The 23,851-nt window shown below is 34.1% G+C and overlaps 1 protein-coding gene across 2 annotated transcripts in view; it reads left to right on the top strand.

The window, feature by feature from the left end:
* CSMD3 (CUB and Sushi multiple domains 3) overlaps window positions 1-23,851 on the top strand; it is a 1,311,859-nt gene that overhangs the window by 836,954 nt on the left and 451,054 nt on the right. For both annotated transcript variants that reach the window (XM_038555367.1, XM_038555366.1), the window contains 2 exons: window positions 6,260-6,442; window positions 11,529-11,855. In XM_038555367.1, the coding sequence (XP_038411295.1) occupies window positions 6,260-6,442; window positions 11,529-11,855 (510 nt within the window). The remainder of the gene's footprint in view (window positions 1-6,259; window positions 6,443-11,528; window positions 11,856-23,851) is intronic.

Below are 23,851 nucleotides of genomic sequence, written 5' to 3'. Positions count from 1 at the left end.
ACCAGGCCAGGCCCTCTATCTAAATGCTTTCAGGCAGTTAAAAGGGAGGTAAAAAGCTCCTCCTGAGCCCCTTGGGCCCTGATTGACTTTAGCTCAAAACAACCCACACATCAAAGTGGCACACTCTGGTATGACCTGCCCTGGATCACATCACAGGACCACATCTCCTGTCTATGACCAGGAGATAGGCTGTCTCCAGACACCAAACTGCTGGCATTTGATCTTGGACATCCCAACCCTTACGACTGAGAGAAACAAATGTCTGTTGTTTATAAATCCAGTCTATGGTATTCTGTTAAAGCATCCCCAATGAACTCAGCCTCTTAACTCCAGCCAAGCCATCACCTATAGAAGGAGAGAGAAGCAAGGAGACTGCATATCTTTTCTGATATTACTCTTCTTCCATCTAAATGCTTTCCTTCCTTCCTCTTCTCCAGTTCATTAACCTAAATAACTAAGCACAAGGATCACCTTACCTATTTGCCAACCTCCAGCTCCAAGGGGGCTTAGATATACCTCCTCTGTGCCCTCATTTAAGAGCAGAGGATACATCTTATTTAGTTTTATGTCCCTAATGCTTAGTATTATTTTGATAAATATTAGACATATGTTTCATAAATAGATAATTAAAGAATGAAAATTCCTTTCATATAGCTTACTGACTAAGACTTTTTGGGGCACCTGGGTGGCTCAGTTGGTTAAGTGTATGACTCCTGATCTCAACTCAGGTCTTTGTTTCAGGGTTGTGAATTCAAGCCCCACATTGGGCTCCATGCTGGGTGCGGAGCTTGCTTAAGAAAAAGACTTTACTATGCACCTAAACTCTGCTATACACAAATTCTGTGAAATTGTCAAATTAGTGTCTTTGTTTGGGCTGTTATAACAAAAATGCCATAGACTAGGTGGCTTATAAACAATAGCTTATGCTCTTCACTCAGAGTCTGGAGACTAGATCAAGGCACTGGCAGATTCAGTACCTGGTGGGAGCTCATTTCCTCATTCATAGATGGCTGTCTTTCCCCACATCCTCAAAGGGCAGAAGAGGCAAAGGAGCTTTTAAAGGCCTCTTTTAAACGGGCACTAATCCCATAAATGAGGCTTCTATCCTCCTGACCTAATCACCTCCCCAATATTCTATCTCCAAATGCCATCACATCGGGGATTAGGTTTCAACATATGAATGGGGGGGGGGGGGCAGGAATTATTCAGTCTAAAGCCATACTTACCTTTTCTGATTCTCACTTTTCTCATCTCTAAATGGAGATAACAATTACTTCACAGGGTTGTTATGAGGATTAAATTATATAATTTATGTTTTAAAAAAAAGATTTCCACAGTGCCAGTATAGTTTCCATGCTCAAAAAAATGATAGCCACTATTATTAGTTATTGTTTGTGACTGTTTCTACTGTAACAATCATGTTACATATTAATTATTTTTTCAGATATCAGTTTCACCTCTTGAAAAAAAATTTCAAAGGCAGTGATATATAATAGGTATGAATTTATTGTAGTAACTGCATGTTGTTTTTCAGTCTGAGAGTACTGCAGCTTCAAAATTACATATTTATTTGAAAATATGTCTTTGATTTTTAAAAATCAAGGAGCAAAAAAACAAAAACAAAAATCTATGGTTTCAAAACAGTAGAATAAGCACTTACTTTCAATCCTAACCCAAGGGTGATAGAAAATATATTTTAAAAATTCACTGAAACTGAAGCATAGAAAGAGGAAATGTCAGTTGTTATGAGGCTGTAGGGGATCACTAAGAAAAAATGTATATAAATAAACATGTAAAGATATATACAGAAGATAGAGGTAAACTGAGAATTTCATAAGCCTCTTTCATCACAAGAGGCTATTGCTATAGCTTCTGCATAGGAAGCCACCAGACATATTGGGTCTAGAAAACACCAGGGAAGAGTCTGCTGGCAATCCTGAGAAACTGCAGCGATGACCCCAGAGGAAAATATTTCAGCTACAGAGCCAAATGCTCATATATGGAAGGAGAGTCCAGTGAAGTTGTCAAGAGGGAGAGCTCCCCAACTCAACATGAAGATCACAGAAGTGAACTGTACCATAGATCAACAGAGGGGATCAATAGAGGGGAAAGTTTATACCCAGAACTACAAGGCAATTCTGACATGAGAAGAAGTAAGTCTGAAGGTGGGGGATGTTGAAGGTGAAGAATGGGGACTGAAGGACCTGCAAAGTTACAGAGAAGCAAGCAAAGAAGAACATTTATTTGAGAACTTGCTCAAAACCAGCCATCTTGTTCTCTCAACTATTTCCTCCTGCACCTTCATCACAGGCTTGACAACAGGCATGATTTACCATGTTCTCCTGAAATGTGCAGCTGCTCTTTTCATATACTTCTGTTCATACCCAAGGAAACATTTAATAGAGGAATAAGAAAATTATTTTAAAGAATTATTAGATATCTTCACAAAAGTTAAGGGAGAAACCCATGAAAAAAATAATAGGAGGTTATGAAACAGTCAAACAATCATTAAATGTTCAAGAAATGATGACATAATTTTTCAGTATATAGGTTGAATTGGGATTAGATAACCATCCACAGTGAATTAGTAAATCAGAATATATATACATATATTTACATATATATGCAGAATAGGGAATTTCAAAATTCAAGAATGCAGAATAGAGAATTTCAAAACTGAGAATTTGAAAGATTGAGTAACACAAAGGCCAAATCCCTAAATTCCAATATTCAATGTAAATGACTTTTAGAGATAAAAGTATGAGACAGTATTTAAAGGAAAATATGGTAACAATTTCTTAGAACTTAAAAAAAAGTTACAAGTTATTTGATAGAAGGAATCGATGAAGCACCAAGCATAAAAAATATTAAAAACCAATACCTAGGTAAATGATAGTTACATCAAAAATAGCAAGTCTAGGGGCATGTGGGTGGCACAGTCAGTTTAGCCCCAACTCTTGGTTTCAGCTCAGGTCCTAATCTCAGGGTCTTGGAACCGAGCCCCACCTCTGGCTCTTCACACAGCATGGAGTCTGCTTCAGATTCTCTCCCTCTCCCTCTGTCCCTCCTGGTTGTGTATATGTGCTCCTTTCTCTCTCTCTCTCAAATAATCAAATATTAAAAAAAACAAAACAAAAAACAGCCAGTCTAAAAAAGAATACTTCAACTTATGGTAAGGGAGAAGGAAATTGCAAGGGACAGATAAATTATAAGAAAATTAAAATCTCTTTGGTATCATATTTGTAATCAGAAACACTGAATGGATAAAAGATCAGGGGAAAAACATACTCAAATGCTGATAGAAAATAATTTTGAATTAAAATTCTATAATTTATCAAGTATCATTCAATAGTGAGGGCCAAATAAAGACATTTTATGATGAAGAAGAATCTGTTCTTTCAGTAACAGAAACAATTTCAATTTCAAGGCTTGAAAGTAATACAATTTTGTGAGCCTGCTAACAATGTCATTTTACCATAGCCTAGCATGTAAGCCCATCTACTCCCACTCAATATTTTCCCCTAGAGCATGTATCACCTTCCAAAATAAGATGTTATTTACTTCTTGTTTATTATTCATAAACTTTCAGTGAAATATATGGTACAGGAAAGCAGGAATCATTGTCTATTTATTCATTGATTTTTCCCACATTCCCAGAACCAAATCTATAATATCATAGGTATTCAAATAGGTATTTGCTGAATAAATTGAATGACTAAAGGGTGGTTTCATATATGTGAAGTGAACTTGATTCAACTACAAGGAAATATGCTAAAATCCATTTCTGTTAGGAAGTTTAACACAGTTCTTTTAGAAATTGTCAAAGAAGGAAGACAAAAAATAATTAAGGGCATAAAATAATTTCAATTTGACAAATACAACAAGTTGGATTGAATATATTTTACTGATTTATCCATTGTAAATCTGAATATACTTATATCGAATACAATATAACATTAGAAATCAACAAAAACAGGATGCCTGCCTGGCTCAGTCAGTTGAGTGTCTGGCTCTTGATTTCATCTTAGGTCACAATCTCAAGGTCATGAGATGGAGCCCAGGGACTGGCTCCATGCTTGCTCAGGATCTGCTTGATATTTTCTCTCCTTCTCCCTCTGTCCTTCTCCTGCTCCCATGCACACTCTCTGGAATAAATAAACACAATACTTTTTAAAAAAAGAAATCAACAAAAATGTGATAGCACTGATCCATAAATTTAAAGTCATTTTGAAATTATTTATGAGTTAAAGAGGAAATCAAAATGGAAATTACAGACTATTTAGAAGTGAACAAGGAAAGTTCTCTGTATCAGAGCAGAACTCTGAGGAAAATTTATAGATTCAATTTTGGTTTTTTTTTTTTTTTTTTTTTTGGAAATAAAAAGAACTGAAAATAAACTAATTTAAAAAACCCTAAGATTTCAGCCCAAGAGGCAGAAAAATACTGGCAAAGTAATGCAAAAGAGAGTTGAAGATGGAATCCATAAAAGATAAAAAGGAAAGATCTTTAAACAAAATTAAAACAATAGAATTGATCAGCAAAAGTTGGTTCTTAGAAGTAGACTGATAAATTTGGGAACCATTTGTAAGTATGAGCAAAGAAAACTGAAAGACTAATCACAAGTAAATAGCATTAGGAGTGAGATTTATGACATACTTATGAAGAGATATGTAAAAATCCTGTAGCACAATCCTATTACTACTAAACTATTTAAGTGGCAAATGTCACTTCTCTAAATATATAATAAGTAGCCAATATTGCCCCTTCCTCCCTAACCCCCCCAAAATACCTTCAGTAGAAAAATAATTTTAGAAGAGATTAAAATGGTAGTCAGATATCTACCTCAAAATTATACCAGTCTCAGCCAGCATTTTTTTTTGGCAAGTTCAAACACTCAAGGAACTAGTTTTCCTGTTATACAAACTAGCCTAAAAACTACTGAAAAGTTGCAAAATTACAAATCTCTCTTTCTCTGATATTAAATCTGGATAGGAATACCATAAGAAAAAAAGGAAACTAAGTAGCCTAAAGTCAGTATAGCATAGGGAAAATATCAAATCCAGTGTATTAAAGGAATCATTATAACCATCTGTGCTTTCTGCTAAAAATACAAGGGTATTCAAAAATAAATCCAAAATTATAGTTTGGCTGGAAAAAGAGCAAGTTATAGAATAACAATGACAATATACTACAATATAAATATAATACATATGTAAAACAATACTACATAGTTGTAGAGAGGATGTTTTTATTTACATAATAACAGGTGTTTATAATATTCCATATTATATATATGCCTATGCATAGTTATGAAAGCATGGGAAAATAATTGGAAAGACCACACTAAATTGGTGCTGGTAGATTTTAGAAAAACCAGGAATGTGTAGTTGTTGGAATATCAGGATAGAGACCATAACTTTATCTCAAAGCTTTGTCTTTTAATTTTAATTTTAATTATTTGCTGTAGTTTGCTTGAAGACAACTGTATTAATGTGATTTCATGCAACTGAAAAACCAAGACAACCACCACAATAATTTACTACTGACATTCATAGCTTCACAACGAAGATTCTAAGCATTTGGAGTCTCTTTGAATATAAGCTAAAAGAGTACTTTTATATGCTCTTAAGAGAATTGTTTCAACCTTTTAATTCATTTTTGGAGGAACGTATCTGGATAATTTGGAATGCAAAATAGATTTCTGCCCTAATGCATCTTTTGACAGGTGTCGTTGGGGGAAATAATTGAACCAACAAGTGTCAGGGAGAGTGGCAGAGCCATTGAGAAAGGTATTCACTAACTGCTGTAGGGATATTGAGGCACAAAATGTTACCCTCACATCCTGGTCATGATCTACAGATTTACTGTGTCATGTACAGATAACAAAAATAAGAAATGTTTTTGGGATTTGGGGAAAATGCACACATACGTATACCTGGGTGTATATGTGTGTAGTGCAGACAGAAAATTTAAATCTTGCCATAACTCTTCTGTTAGGCACAACCTCTAGAATATACTCTAATGACTTCAGCTTCCCCATCTACAAAATGAGAGAACTATATTGATTGTTTTCTAAAGATCATGTCATCAAATTATAGTCATAAGAGTAACAAAAGGGAAAAAAATTAAGGTTGGAGAACACACTCATTTTTGTTCTGAAATATCTCAGATATGCGAGGTGTACATCTACAAAACTGGTTACATGGATATCATATGCCCCAAACCCTTGGAAGGTGACTTGTATCTTCTGTTTTTGCAGAAATTGAAAAAGAAAGTTGTGGTGATCCTGGTACACCCTTATACGGAATTAGAGAAGGCGATGGATTTTCTAATCGTGATGTTTTAAGGTTCGAATGCCAGTTTGGGTTTGAATTAATAGGAGAGAAATCCATTGTTTGTCAAGAGAATAACCAATGGTCTGCAAACATACCCATCTGTATCTGTGAGTACCAAATGCTTTGCTTTCAGATAGCATATGTTACCCTGTCCTTGCATATAATTGCTTTTGTAATTAATTGCAAAGAGCTGGAACCATGTAATTATTTTTGAACGGGTAGCACTTTGTGATACTATCTTTAACAAGTGTGCTTATGCCAAATTATAAATTTCATTAAAGATTTAAATAAAGTTAACATAGTTCACTTGGTAATTGCAAAGTATATATTACATGTGTTCTTATAATGTTTTATTGGTGGCATTTTATACTTTATAGATAGCATACTTATGGAAATTATACATCTGAGCTAATTCTAGTAGACTCATTTATTTATTTTAACAAGATAGTATATGCTTATTTTCAATCAAAAACACTTAAAATATTTAAAGCTTATATTCTATGTATAATGCATTAACTTATTTTTTGCTTGTAGATGCTCACACTAATGCATACTTATGTACCATTTATTTATAATGCACAGAAAAAATTCATGAATGTTCATGATATACAGTATGCTTGTATTAAAAGAATGTATTTCTTCAAATACATTAAAACATTTCAATATAACTACAGCAAAACTATAATTTGTATTATCTATTGATACATTTTTATTTTAGTTTCAGTTAAGTACCAACAAATGCAACTTACCAAATATGGGTACAATATTGAAAATTTTGCATTTGAGCTTTGACTGTTCACAAATGGAGATATCAATATTCATGAAAATAAAAAATAATTTTCTGATTTTCAAATATAATATTTTTTCATCTATATCCAACTCTCACAGTGTTTTTCATTTGTGAAACCCTTCATTCACTACAAAGGCACAAACTTTACTTCAATATTTGGTTTAAAAAGTCACATTTTTCAAGACCTATATTTCATCTGAATTATAATACATGCTGAAAAATATATATTTTCCCTTATTCAAAATGTTGCTTATTTAACATTTTTAAATTATTTAACATTTTTAAAAAGTGATAGAACTTTTACTTATTTATTTATTTTTAAGGTAATAGAACTTTTAAAGAGGTAATTTTCTAATATGTGTTTTTGCATCGTTAAAAAGGAATAAAATATCAAGCAAGCATTACTGTTTCTCGGTATGATGTCTGGATACATATTGCCATGATACTTAATCTTAGGTTTTAGCAAAGTGGGCATTTTTCAAATGTGGCAGGAATTTCCCTACTTAAAATATATTCTGCTGGCTCTTCAGGGAATGTAGGAGAGGAAGAGTGCATAGACTTCCTCAATAGAACCCTCTCCTTTTAGGCCTAGTGCTCATCCCTAACCAAGATCATTGTGAAGTTCCTGCTGTAAGAGAAGAAAATGTTAGGGGAGTTTGATTTGATTCCATTAGCATTATCTTTTTTTTTTTTTTTTTTAAGAACTTTATTGAAAGACTTGGTGCCTATTCTTTTTTTTTTTTTTAAGATTTTATTTATTTATTCTTGAGAGACACAGAGAGAGAGAGAGAGAGGCAGAAACACAGGCAGAGGGAGAAACAGCTCCATGCAGAAAGCCCCACGTGAGACTCCACGCCGGGACTCCAGGACCACGCCCTGGGCCAAAGGCTGAGCTAAACCTCTGAGCCACCCGGGCTGCTCCCATTGCACTATCTAAAGCTTAGTGATACTTCCAGAGTCTTCTTTGGAAGATCTTTAGCTCTGGATGTCCCTCCAAGGAGACAATGTTGTATAATATTGAAGAATCTATTAATGTGGTATATCACATCAAAAATGAAACTCTCTTTAAGTCATTTTAAGGGATGCTAGAATCCATTTAATAAAATATTTAAAATAATGCTGACTACTGCAAACTCTTGAAAAACCTATAAAACACTTTTTTTTTACTATTTTAAAAGTAATGAAGACCTGCACCTTGTTATATGATGAATATGTAGCAATTATTAGTTTCATATATACCAACAACAGCTAATTTGAAAATGTAATGAAAAGATAATTTCTCAGAAAAATAAAATTAAAAAATATGTAGAAATAATTCTTACATAAATCCAAAAAACCCATAGAAAATTTCAAATTTATTCAGAAAAGGAAATTTTATGAGAAAAACATTGAGATAGATGCCATCTTCCTGAATTAGAAGACATTATATAAAATATGTTGAGCAGCCCAGGTGGCTCAGCAGTTTAGCGCCGCCTTCAGCCCAGGGTGTGATCCTGGAGACCCTGGATGGAGTCCTATGTCAGGCTCCCTGCATGGAGCCTGCTTCTCCCTCTCCTGTGTCTCTGCCTCCCTCTCTCTCTGTGTGTCTCACATGAATAAATAAATAAAATCTTTAAATAAATAAAATAAAATAAAATAAAATAAAATAAAATAAATAAAATAAAATAAAATAAAATAAAATATAAAATAAAATAATAAAATAAAATAAAATAGAATAGAATAAAATATGTTGTTATATAGAAATTGCTTTCAATAACTTCAATAAAAATCCTGACATACTTTCTTTGTGAACACACATTCACATTCTTTGTGAATGTGTTGACATGCAGCTAGGCAAAAACAAAAACAAAAACAAAAACAAAAACAAAACAAAAAACAAAACAAAACAAAAAAACAGGCAATAATAGAATAGATGTGAGAATTTTTAAAAGAAAAGTGTTTATTCGATACTAAAGTATAATATTGAGTTGCTACCAGAAATTAGTGTGGTACTCACAGAAATATAACACTGAGTCAAAGGAAGTTATATTAAAAACTGCATCTAATATAATTAAGGGTTTAGAATATTACATTGGCATTGACCTATTCATCTGAGATGAAAAATTAGCCTGATAGTTCTCAGTCATCCCTTGCTAGAATGGGGGTAATTTAGATCAGAGATTAGCCAAGTGGGACAAATCTGGCCTGAAGCCTCATTTGGTAAATAAAGTTTTATTGGAACATAACTGTGTACTTTCATTTACCTATTGCACGTGGCTGATGTCCTGCTACAGTGACAGAGTTAAGTAGTTGCAAGAAACCATGTGGTTTGTAAAGCCAAAGCATTTACCATTCCTCCATTTACAGAAGTTTTCTGACGCTGCCTTTAGATCAAGGGCCATAGAATCAAATGATTCCAGGATGCAGGCAGGTAAAAATGTGAAGAGGGAATAGGACTAGATATGTGTGCACCCATTATGGAAGTAGTAGGGGACTGGAGTGCATTAACTTTCTCAAAGAAGTTAGAACTCTGGAATTTTTCCCCTCAGATGTGAAATAGGATGATTTTAAAATTGATTTCAAATTTTTGACAGGTATAAGAAAAAATTGTACCAAACACATTTACTGGATCCAGCCCAATGGCTATCAGTTTCCAAGAGCTGGTTTTAACTCCTCACATCATTCCATCCAGAAGAACAAGCAAATTTAGGTTAGAAACTATATGTTTTAAATGATAAAGATTATACATAGGTAGTAATAAATAACTGATTATATATAATTCCTATCATTCTTTGGCATATGTTAAATATTTTACACATCTTATACATAGGTATAGTTATATTTTTGTCTTTATGTTTCTGTAGATAGATATTTGTCTAATTTCTGAATGCTAATAAAAGATCTAAAAGCAATATAAAAAATCAGAAGAAGGGATCCCTGGGTGGCACAGCCGTTTGGTGCCTGCCTTTGGCCCAGGGCGCAATCCTGGAGACCCGGGATTGAATCCCACGTCGGGCTCCTGGTGCATGGAGCCTGCTTCTCCCTCTGCCTCTCTCTCTCTCTCTCTCTGTGACTATCATAAATAAATAAAAATTTTAAAAAATCAGAAGAAATTATTATTTTTAATACTCAAATCAAAACAAATTATTTATACTAAATTAACAAAATAATGTATGAATATTGTGTAAATCATAATATTGAACTAAGCATTCATAATTTTAAGTGATCAGAGTTCATGAGCCTGTAAATTCCAAAAAGAGAGAAAATGGAGAAATCTTCAACTTTACAAGTAGCAAAGAAGGGCAGATTAATAATATGTCATTTTTCTTATCAAATAAGGAAGGTCAAATGATCATATTTTATGCTGGTAGAGCTATATACTCCCTAATATATCCTTATAGTTCAGAATAAGTTAATACAACTTTACTAGAAAGAAATTTAGCAAAATATTTTCAGGCTTAAATTTCATACCCTTGTAAATTAAATTTGGTGCAAAATTATATGAATTATATGAATTATATGAATGAAAATTATGTAATGAAAGCCACTGGAAGAAAATACATCATTATTTTAACTATGATTTCCTCTTTTTAATAAGACCATTTACTTTTCTGTTCTTTACCCTTTTTCTACTTCCTAAATATTCTGTGTGATCATTTAGCCCAGATGTTTTAAAAATTAGAAGAAAACTGGGATGGGTGGACCAGGGGCAGGAAGAGACTTCATCTAACTAAAGTGTGAAAGTTTGTCCAGTGTTAACAACTAGTGGTGATTGCTACAAAAGCTAATTTTTCTCCTTATCTGTGTTTAAAATATGAGAGCATCCCATGGCCATGGTAAGAATGAAGCTCTCCTAGTTACCACCCTCACCCCAGGTTTCATCTGTGCTACAACATCCCTGTTTGTTAATATCCAAATAATATTTTTTGTCTTCAATCATTTCATGAGCATTATAGCTTTATATGGAAATCTCTAAATGTTTCACCTCTGTTCTTTCTTAAGCACAGAAACAAAACTGTGTAGAACTCTAATACAAATATGATAAATGTCTAAATAAATTGCCTTTATTACTCCGATGATACTTTTGTGCATACTTAAGCATACAGTCATGTCATGCAAAGTAACAGTTGCCTTTCCTAATATATGAAAGTGGTAACATTTTTTCTGTTTTATAATTTACATTGTTTAATATTATTTTTTCAACTGCTAATTGATTATCATAGTCATGAAAATAGAATAAAGAAATAATAAGGATATAAAGGATATAAAGGTATAATAAAGATAAGTATAGTAAGTAAGGTTAAAGCATAATAAGGTATAAAATAAAGCAAAATAAGGTATAATATTAAAATATAAAATAAAGCAAAATAAGGTATAATATTACTTTTGAACATTTACTGTATTTTATAATCTTATTTTAACAGTTCCTTGCCTGTCTAATTTTACTGCGCCAATGGGAACAGTGCTGTCTCCTGATTACCCAGAAGGATATGGAAATAATTTAAACTGCATCTGGACAATAATCTCTGATCCAGGGAGCCGGATTCATCTTTCTTTTAATGACTTTGATCTGGAATCCCAGTTTGATTTCCTTGCCGTTAAAGATGGAGACTCTCCAGACTCCCCAATTCTTGGAACCTTTACTGGGGCTGAGGTGCCTTCCCATCTTACTAGTAATAGTCATATACTGCGATTGGAATTTCAGGCAGACCACTCAATGTCAGGACGTGGCTTTAACATCACTTATAACAGTAAGTTTATTTTTTCTATATAATGTATTTCTACAACATAAAGCTAGAAAGGAATCATGTAAATCAGCTCTCCTCCACAGAAAAGGAAGCTTGAACAAGTCCTATATATATATATAAAATATTGCTAAGGATAGTCATTCAGTTTGCAATTTCCAACCATATTTTATTCCCTCTTGTGTCATTTCTCTGTGAGAGACCTCAAATTAAGGAAAAATGTTTCAAATATTATAATATCAGCCAATACATTATTTATTCTATTCAATCTTATAAGCATAAGTTCAAACCTAACGTATATCATATACTTTGACCATTATTGGTATGCAACTTAAGGTAAATAAATCTTTCTTTCAAATATTCATAAACCGGGGCACCTGATATGCGACTCAAGGTTGCAGTTTCATACCCATGTTGAAGGTAGAGATTACTTAAAATAAAATCTTAACAAAAACAAAACAAAACAACATATTCATAAACAAAAGGAGGACCTTAAACAAATAATGACAACACAGAATTATAATTCCAAAGACAAAATTCACAAGGCTGCAGAAACATTACAGAGCAGGCAATCATTAGCTTAGGGACAGCAGACCACTGAGCTGACTTTGCAAAGTCATCATGGGGGGAAGTACTTTAGAGATTAAGAGTGTCATCTCTGCACTGAAACTATGCAACTTCAAATCTTGGCTTTGCTCCATTTTTAGGTTTAATAAATGAGCCTCATTGTTCATATCAGTAAAACCATTTTAGGTTTCTGTAAGGAATAAATTAGATGATGCATGTAAATAATTTAGCATAGAGTATATGATACCTAGTAAATGTTAAATAAGAATTAACTGTCATTGTTTAGTTACCTATTAGTTACCTAAGAACTATTATCTTAACATCTTATTTACTGTGTTTATTATGTTGCTTTGAGATTTTTTTGAGGTTATTGAACTCTTATCTATCACTCATATTCTTTGTATTTTTCTGAAAAAAATGATATAAATATAGTAAAAAATATGAATCACATAAGGAGAAAAATATCTTAGTACGTTAACACACTTACATATAGTGCCTCTGTTTGCAAACGTTTCCTAAAGCTATAGAATACTAGTGACTTTTCTTGTTTTTTTTCCCTGAAGCTACCACACTCTGTCAGGTATTGACCAACTTGATGAGTTAATATTTGTGTCATATAACAATAGGATTATAGTTTCCTGTTCTTTAAAGAGAATGGCATCCCTCACCTCCACCCCCGCCATTCAATGCTGAACTTTGGCAATTAGTAACAAAAAGCAGTTATTGCCTTTTCAAAGTGTCACTGGTGGTGAAGTTGTCAACATGTAATTGCACATTATTAAAGTAGCTGTGACATGTGTCACACAGACTGCTGTATAAAATAGTTGCTTTATCTGAAAGTCCTCAAAAATATTTCACATAAAATGAAAGATATATATATGATAAATATATATATATGCACTTATCTATTTATTATTTTTATTTGTCTTAAATGCATATTATTTTTAACTTAATGTTTCTGGTACCTTCAGGATATTATGGAAATAGATTCTTTGTGTCTTGATCTGTTTCTTAGTAAATAATTTAATCTATTTTATTCAAATTCTTACTAATGTTTTCTACTGAAATTTTATTTTTCCTAAATAAATACCTATCAGACATTATATATAGGAACAAGTTTTTAATCAATTGAGGTTTTTCATTTTTTAACACAACAACAAACAATAAGTAGAAAAAAGCTACCTACAAGTATATTTTTAGGTATATTAGAAGTTACCTTAATATTCTTCTGTATTGGCTTAACTTAAAAATGAAGAGAATGAATAATAAAAGTTATATAATTTATGAACGAATATGAAAATGATGATTAGTGAGATAATTTCAAATAACTTGATGTACTTAAGCAGCATGAATATAATTGTAAATAACTCATTAAACTATGTTTTGCACATTTAGACTTTGCTATTTTTAAATGTTTTTCCATTTATATCATGCTTATTTAACACATTTATGGTGCATATTTGTTGATCCAGACGAGTAAGTAGTAAAGAGAGAAATTTGGAGGGTGCGTGTAATCTATAATCTTGAGAGATTCAAATAAGCACATGGTCCCCTGCACTTCTGCTACTTGCTAAGGCTAAGCTAAATATATCATAGAAGACACAAAATAAAATAGGAAATGACCCTGAACTCAAGAATTCACATTCTCTTGAGACCTGAAACAAAAACCCAAGATATAATATGTTGTTAGAAAAAATGAGAAGCCAGACTGAAGGATACATTTCAATCCTATCTCTATGACCTGAGGCAAGCTACTTATCTTTCTCTGAATCTCAGCATTACTCTTTAGAGCTCTAAATGTTAAATGAGATTATAACTTTTCCAAATCTCCTATCACTGTCTGAAACATGGTAATTGCAAGAGTTAGCTCCCTTTCCCTTTCCTACATAGCAGAAAATAGATGACTAATGGAAAATTATAAAAAATTTTAAGACTTTCATACCAGATTGGAACCTTTCACTATAACTTCACAAGACTGTCTCTCCATTCCAATGAGTGAATCACAATAAAAGTTTGCAATGAGATGTGGTCAACCTGCTTTGTACTTAGAATAATTAGAATTCTAATCAGTTTACACTGGAAATTTTTACATAGCTTAAGTCTAATGATCTCCAGAAATAAGCAGAAGCAATTCTATTTTATATAATTAATACTTGAAAAATAATTACACTATTTTAAAACAATCACACTTGTTTACATCATAGGCAAATAGATTGTGTCAATGGAGAACCATAATTTTTTTAATAAAAGTTTTTCTAGAAATAAATATAATCTTATTTAAAATCAGTTTTTTCTCATCCCAAATATATAAGAATCCCTCTCATACTGATTGTATATTTTGTTTGCTCTTCTCAAGCATTTGGACATAATGAATGTCCTGATCCTGGAATACCAATCAATGCACGGCGGTTTGGAGACAACTTTCAATTAGGAAGTTCAATTTCGGTTATTTGTGAAGAAGGATTTTATTAAAACCCAGGGAACAGAAACAATTACATGTATCCTTATGGATGGAAAAGTAATGTGGAGTGGACCCATTCCAAGATGTGGAGGTAAGTGCAATGGCCAGTGAAAATTATAACCCGATCATCATTGTGCCCTAGAAACCATCACAGGGAATGCATTGTTTACCAGGACTGTTGTAATCTTTATCTTAAAATATTATTTAATATTGTACATAAGACATATGTAGTTAAATTACAGTTAGTGTTTCATGTTAAAATTAATTGTTTAGAAACTTTCTTAGAAGTCCCCTTTTTTTCTTTTTTTTTTCTAGAAGTCCCCTTTAAAAAAAGAGCTCTTATTAAAAGATATACATTAAGATATGGTAAATCTTGGTCATATGTACAAATTCTCTTTTTAACTATAGAGTTATAGTTTAGTATACTTTATACTCTAGTCATCCTTTTTTCATGGTATTTTAACTATTCACAGTATAAATACTTAATTTTTAAAAATGTGTTAACAATGGGGAACCTAGGCAGCTCAGTAGGTTAAGCAGCTGACTCCTAGTTTTGGCTCAGGTTATGATCTCAGGTTTTTGAGATCAAGCCCCATGGCAGGCTCTGTGCTCAGTGTATTGTGTGTGTATGGGGAGGAGATGGTTTTGCCTGAGATTCTGTCTCTGTGTCCCTCCCTGTAGCACTCGCTCTCTCTCTCTCAAATAAATAAATAGATCTTTTTAAAAATGTCAACAATGAATAATTGCTATAAAGAAATAACAATAAATCAATGTATGCTAAAGCAGCCATTATTTAAAATGTGTAATTTTTGAGGGCAAAGTTTGCTAAACACCTTTTCTTTTTCAATTTTGATTTGCTCTATAAGTTGTAGTCAAGGAAGTTCAGGGCAATTTATGCACATATGTAATGTGTGTATGTGTTGTGTGTGTGTATGCAATGTTTGAAAGTTTATATCCTTAAATACATGCACTCATATAAAGTCACAAATTATATTGCTAAAAAGAAAGAATGATCCTACTTAAAATATATCATGTATAGTGTACCAATTTAGAATCTATGGTAATGTTTATATGAGGTATGGAGCTTCAATTTAGAATTATCACAATAAGAATTACCATTCTGAATTCTACTTTTCTCCTTCCACTCCAGTACCTGAGATTACATATCTATTTATTTAAAAAGATATAGAAGAAGTTTTACTAAGGAATAGATAGATGAACCAGAGCCATGAAACACCTTTTAACAGATCATCATGTAATGAATAGGTGATGCTTTTTGAGGAATTTCTTCATTTTCTTACTTGCCCAATTTTTCTTCTCACCTGTGTCCAAACTGACAATGAAAGCTTTTTTGCCGTTTTCTTTGATTTCTAGCTGATAAATTGAGAATATTTAATCTATAATTTTCAGAAATATTACAAACTTCATTTACTAATACAGCCATTACCTATAAATGCCACCCTATGTTGAGTTAAACATTTTCATAATGTCTCATGATGAACTAACCCAGACCATGCAATTATTTTTCCTCGTAGCTCTTCAACTAGCACCTCCTTCCTCTTCTAATCACTTTCTCATTTGTATTATCAGGGGGCTTAACCAGATGACTCCACTGTTCTTTTCCAAACCTCAGATGTTATGGGCTTTGTAAGAGGCTACCCTGGCAATGGTTAAGACTGCACTATTATATATATATATATACATAACATAATGGAGTTGCATTATAAATGGTGAAATAAAAAAAGAAAGAAAAAGAAAGAAAGAAGAAAGAAGAAAGAAAGAAAGAGAGAAAGAAAGAAAGAAAGAAAGATGGAAAGTGGTGTTCATTTTTTTCCCCATTATACTTTGTCCCTGAGCTCATTCATTCCTTTAATCGTAGTTCCTAACTCAAATTTGGAGAATCATTCTGAAAAGCCTACATTAGTATTTGAAGGAAAAGTAGATGGGAGAAATTTTGTTTCAGACAAAAGGAATGAACTGGAGTGGAGGATAGAGGGTCAGGGGTTGATGACTAACCAGTGGGGTGCAGAGCATGGCATGCTTTGTAACAATGCTAAATGGATTAAAATTATCTGTGGCCAGCAGGAAGCCACTTCAGCTCAGAAGTGACATGATCTGAGCCTCTCCCTCCTCTGCCCTGGTTATTGTATACAGTTCAGTGAACAGACACAGAGACCACCTCCAGGGAGTTGTTGAGGCTGTTTGGATCTTCCCCTGCCTAACTTGGGGGTTGGCTTAGAGGCTGCTTATTTCCTAGCTGAATGAGAAGGTAAAAATAATGAGTTTGACCTCAACAAATCATTTTATGAATCACTGCTTAATTTGAGAGCAATTTTAGCAAGTTTTTCACTGTGAAAAATGAATGGCTTTAACTTTTAGAAATGAGTGAAACGAATATTCCAAACTCTAATTAGGCACAGGCCAATAGGCTCTTGAGGCATCTTCCAGAGAGCTTTGTGAAGTTTCCAAAGGAAAAGAGTATTATTTTCTGGGTGTTTGAGTGAAGTTACATACACTTGGCTCACCTGCCAATTTCTGGATCTAACCCCAAAGTGGGAACAATAAGATGATGAGGAAGAGGAAGAGGAAGAGAAGAGAGAAAGAAGAGAAGAAGGAAGAAGAGAAGAAGAAGAAGAAGAAGAAGAGAAGAAAGAAGAAGAGAAGAAGAAAGAAGAAGAAGAAGAAAAGAAGAAGAAGAGAAGAAGAAGAAGAAGAAGAAGAAGAAGAAGAAGAAGAAGAAAGAAAAGAAAGAAGAAGAAGAAGAAGAAGAAAGAGGAAGGGAAGAACAGGAGGAGGAGGAAGAGGAGGAGGAGAAGGAGTTGGGGACAGGGAAAGCAGAATCAGAGTGGGCTGGAAGTGATTTTACTGTGGCACTTGTCAGGTCACCAGCCATATCCCAGGCCATATCCCAGGCCATGTTGCCAGGCAGTTTCCACCAATAAACTAGGCTGCTGTCGACCCTGTATAGTTCACTCTGGCTGGTTTAATTTCTGAGACTCTAATTAAGGTTTGTAAAGATTTCCTTTAGTTTTAGTTTTGCCTCAGTTCTACTTAGATGTTAACAACAAAAGCCTGAGACTAGCTGAGGAAAGCTTATTCTCTTTTCTTCCCTAATGTGTTTATGCTTTAATTGTTGTTGATCTGTTTTTAATCACCCCTCTCCCTCCACTATTCCCCAACTTGCTATACAGTCTCTCCCACTGACTCAAAGAACTATGTCTGGGAGTCCTCTCTGCCTGTCTTCTTTGTCCTTTACACCTTCCATATTTTGACAGAGAAGTCTTGCTTATTATTTATTGTAATTTATCTTTTAGGGCACTGTTACAGCCTTCAATACAGGCTTGATGTTTTAGATAAAATGTTCTTTATCATCATATTAAATATTTTATATGGATGAAATACGTACATGTGTATGTTCTGATTAATACAGATAACTATTTATATTCTAGTCTGTTAATACAAAATATCCAAAATTAAATGTATTGTTAAAAGTTGCTTGTATGTATGGATTGTTGTGTGTTAATATTAGAAAGTAGGAAGTTTTGTTTCCATCAGGATTTATAAAGCAAGGGAGTCAGGATAAAATGTTTTGATAACACAACACAAAGCTCTAACCTCTTTAAAGATTGCCTTCTCTCTCCACACACACACCCGCCCAACTAATCTACTGCAATTGTCTAGAAATTTAGGCATATTGGCAAATTAGTAATCCACCTGCATCAACCAATCTTCAACCCTAAACTGTAGGAAATCTTTGAAAAAAAGTGAAAGGAAATGTTTGATCAATCATAGTCCTTGAATAAGGGTTGGTGAGCAGAAAGAGAGAAATGAGATCATAATTTGATACAGTTCTATGATCCCACAGCTGAACTTGGATTCATTTCAGGTAGCTTAAATGCAATTGTTGGACAGAAGTGGGTTACACATTTCATTTACTGACCCGAAGTTCACCACTGATGCATTAACCAAGGATAGATTTAAGTTATCTTTGTGAAAATTTGAACCTCTTTCTCTAGAGTGGGTTGATCAAATCTTCTCAAGAGGAAGAATGATTAGAGGCATTCAAAAGCCTTGGGATCTTTCAGTTTCACTAATGGAAAACAAAATATGTGAATTCCTGTAATCAGCATTGAAATCATTCACTTTGAATTCCACAAACTCAGTGTGACAATCAATGACTTCTTCACTTACCCTTAAACTGTTGCCTGAATATAACTGGCTGTATCTAGGGCCAGTCTCTGCATGGTGTCTCCTTCAAAGATATATCCTACAGCCACGAACAGTGTAGATGGTTATCATAGGTCTACCTTAATGGGCTGACAGAGAGATTTTCATGATGTGCCATGAAAGCTTCCCAGCTCCCACTGACTCAAAAATCCTCTTCCTCCGTCTCCACCAGTTTTCACTCATAACAGCTGCATAAACATTCTCCCTCTTTGTCCCCTCAGGACCCCTCTGGCCTCACATTTATTTCTTTTTCTGCACAGCCCAAACCCCTGTTGGGCACCTGTGAGCCTCCTCATAAAATACAACCCTCAGGAAGTGCAATTTTCTTTTTAGAATATTTTCCCTTGGATTTTCTTCTTTCCACACCCTTTTTCTTTTTCCTAATACGATCAGAATTTCTCTCAAGGGTCTCTGAGGGCATTGTGAGGCTCGCCGTTTCCTTCAACATCCTTTTGACCAGCGTAGGTGCTTGAAAATTTGGAAAAGGGGAGAAAGGAACACAGAATTATTGTGTTTGGATCAATTTCTCTCCACACCTCGATGTATGAATGTATCTTCTGAAATATGGGTAAGATGTTGCTTTCCCTTAATTTTCTCAAGGATATAATGTATAGCTAGATTTCCTTCACAGTACCAAGCGATGCAAACTGGAGTCATCCCTAAACCTCAAATCCTAGAATCTTTTTCTCGGTAATATCCCAGAGCATTTCTAGTTTCTGGAATGTTCCTTGTGAGCATTCTGCATATTGCTATACAGAAGGCAAAACTCAAGGTACAATATTTGTATCAGAGAGGTTTCTTTACTGGGCTTTGGGAAACTCACTGGTCTCTGACCACCATATTCTGACCGCCCAGCTCCAAAGTGCTGAGACAACTCTGCCTTATTGTCTATACCTCAAATGATCTGAGCATCATTAGATTCATGGGTCCCTTTGTAATATGGTTTATGTGTGTGGTCATTTGGTCAATTGGCTATAAGTCCATTGTAATGTGAACCAGTTACAGGTGCTTCTGATCCTCCCATCTGTTCATACCTTTGCCCAGTGGATGTCTTGCTTTTAACCATTTATTAAGAGGTTAACACATACGCAGAAAATGCCATTCCAGCATTTGCACTCAGCTCAGATTCATCTGGATATTCGTATCCTCCAGGGTGGTGAGCCTGACTGCCATTAGATGGAGGTTTCGATGGATCTGTGTCCACAAATAGTAGCTAATGCCCATTGCTATAGATAAGGAGTCATAACCTCAAATGCTTACAGGAGCAAAGCAATAACAGAAGCAAATTAGATGGGCTAAATAGAACAAGCTGCCCTCCTAGGGAGAGATGTGAACTTTTTTAGAGACATGGTTACAAATAAACATCCCTCTTTTTTAACATCAATAACAAAATAAATAATACAAAAATGACATCACTGACACTGATGACAGTGTTCCCATTAGCCATCACAGTTCCTTCATGCACACTAGAAAAGGGCATTTTCCAAGAGGAAGATGACTTGAACTAGTGATTACTAAGGTCACTTTAATTTGAAATCCAACAGTAGCAATCAATCACTTGAGGACTGTGCCAGGCCAATGGAGCAGGTCAGAAGTTATACATCAACCTCTCCATTTTGAGAAAGCACTCCAGTGTTTCTTAACTCCAGTTAAGAAACTGGGTATCCTTTGGACTTACCTAAGAACTACTTTCCAGATAGTTATATCATGAAAAAAATGTTTTAAGTTCCTTCTATTTGTGAATTTGTGTAACATTGTTCAACTCCAATCCTCGAGCACCTAGAGTCTAGGCTGAAGCATCCTATTCTGTGAACAGAGCATTCTCCCCAGATTGTCATTTCAATCCAGAGTAGTGTCTATATTGTCCTTTTGGCTTTGCTTTGGTATTCTGCACATGTCTGATTCTTTTTCACCATTTGGCATTCATTTTTTTCTAATAATCTAGCTGCTGCTATGGCTCAATTATGTGGTATGATCTGATTCAGGTGGACTTGGGCACTGTCCAGGTTATTCAAGAAGTTTTAATAAATAACAGAGCTGTTTGCTTTGCTTTCTTTAAGAGTTAAGATATAAACATTTTATATAGTACAGTAAATAGAAAGCTTCCTGAATATCTTCCTAAGCCATATCTCCCTCTATTTCTTCCTCCATCCCCCACCCTCCCATGGTTAAATGTAAAAATCATCATCTCCATCATCATAATCATATCATCATCATCATCATCATCATCATCATCATCATCATCTCTCACATGCTTACACACACAGTCCTATCATCACTAAGCTGTGCTCTACCTTCCTATTTTTCTTCTCTCAGCCCCATGCCCTTGCTTACATATATGTAGCTCCTCTCTTCCACATTTAACCCTTAGACTAATACAAGACCTACTCATTCCACTGTGCTCTGTCCCCAGGAAAGAGTAGTTTATCCCATTCTAATAGTTTCAGTTGAGATTTTATCTCCTTGGAAGGTTGGTAAATACAGTTCTCTACCTCATTATCAGGAATCATGCATTAGTTTAAAACAATGAAAAAGGAGAAAGATCAAATTTTTGACATGTCTTTTCAAGCTAATCTCCGGGTTGCATTTCTACTTTATGAATGCCTGCTTCAGTATTTGCCAGTAATAAACCAGCGAATGAATCCCAAAGAACTTGAAAAAGATACCATGCCATGAGACTCATAATAAAACAAGAAAGTTCTCTTTCTAGGTGTCAAGAAGTGAGTGCTAAGTTATCTAGAGTTTTCTGTTTTAGAAAGCAAGACAGTTGGACATAAATTAAGTCTCCTATCTTTGGTGCAGTCATAGAAGGAAACTGCTCCTGGGTATGAGAATTTATTATTCATTGGTGAATGTCACTTTCTTAAAGCTACTGAATTCAACTATGTAGACTGAAAGATGAGAAGGATTTATTTACAGGACAAAAATGAGAGTTGGACTACAATGTATTCAATATTTTGTTATAAAGCCTGAAGTACCTACCATTTACTTTTTAAAGTCAAATATTTCTTAATACTTTAAAGTTATAATCATTTAACTGTTCATGGAAAATAAGTTACACAGTCTAAAAATTATACATTTTATTAAATTTCACTTTATTAATTACACTACTCAGGCTCATTTTAGACTCTCTTCCTGGTATCTCCTCATTTCAATGATCTCTGTAGTTTCCAAGGTAGGTCTTGAATATCTCCACTCTATCCATCCTCTCTATGGGTAACTGTCATCTAGTCTCTAACATTAAATAATATCTATGTGCTGATGTCTTTCAAATTTACATCACCAGCCTAGTTCTTCACCCTGAAGTCCAGACTCGTATATTCAACTTCCTACTCAACATATCCACATAGATGTTTAATAGGCATCTCAAATTTAATCTGTCCAAAACTGATCTATCTCCCTCTGTCATTCCAAACCTGCAACTGTCACAGAGTTTCACCATCATCATTAATAGCACTCCTTTCTTTCAGTAATTCACACCAAAACTCTTGGAGCAATTTCTGACTCCTTTCTTCTGCTACAACCATACACAATCCATCAGAAAAATTTGTTAGCTCTACCTTTGAAATATATTCAAAACTCATCTAGTTCTTATTTCTTCCACTGTTGACATACTGGTCCCAGCAATCATCATCTCCTGCCCAAATTAGTGCAACACTCTCCTAACTGGTCCTGCTACTTCTGCCCTTGTCCCTATTCAGTTCTGTAGAAATGATTTGTTGTCCAATTCATCTGTGCCCATTGATTAATTACTTCATAAATCATTTCTCCCCTGGGACTCAGAAAGGTTCTAATGCATGCTCACTATCTGCATCTCTCCTCATTTTTACCTGGCTTTTATCACCCCTGCTCTCTGCACTGTAGCTAGCAATGTCCTCTTTGATCTAAAGCAATCCTTTCAACAAAAATGGAAATAGAATATTGGCCTTCTGGATTACATGGTCATGTTCTTGAATATAATTAGGATATAATACATTCATTGGACTGCTTTATAGATAAAGAGGATTACATTTAATGAAATACATTGGCAGAGTCAGATGAATGCTATTGGCTCAAAGCTGTTGATTTAATTAAGACACCAAGTTAAAACTAACTGAAAGAAAAATTACCCCTTCCTGGTGGAGTCTCATAATATTTAATAATATTATCATTGTAGCCTCCCCAACTGACAAGAAAAACATTAGGAGCAAAATGTCTGACAAATAAAATATAAGGGTAGATTTCCTGTACCTTTGGTATAAGCAACTTAGACACCCAAATAAGGAGAAAAAAGTCACAATATCCACTCTATAAAATAGTAATATAAAATAATATAATAATAATAATAATAATAATAATAAATAGAAATCTAGATACCCTCTTCATGGCTAATTAAATGTGTTCTGATCCATCTTTCTCAGTCATAACCTCAGGTACCCCATTTGCAATTTATAAAATCAGGAAAAAGAAAGTAAGGGAGATAAATATCTAGATTGATTTATCTATCTATCTGTCAATGTATGTCAATCTATCTGAAACTGTTGAAGTCAAAGTTGTTCAGTTTTTCATTTATCTCCCTCTAGGGAGGAGGGTACTAGTCTTTTTTCTTCAAGCCAAGTTGACGGGAAAGCTTTAGAAGAATCTCTCATAGAGAATGGAGTTTCCTCAGAGAAAGAGGAGCAGGACTTCCAAGTGGATATCTGATTATACTGTATAGTACTTGCTGATCTGTCTTCCGTGCTGATTGATCAGAGGAAGAAAATTGGTG

The sequence above is a fragment of the Canis lupus genome, chromosome 13 (assembly GCF_011100685.1).
Source record: "Canis lupus familiaris isolate Mischka breed German Shepherd chromosome 13, alternate assembly UU_Cfam_GSD_1.0, whole genome shotgun sequence".
Taxonomy (NCBI): Eukaryota; Metazoa; Chordata; class Mammalia; order Carnivora; family Canidae; genus Canis; species Canis lupus.
Note: the sequence above shows the minus strand (reverse complement) of the source record. Positions and strands in the feature narration are given on the sequence as shown.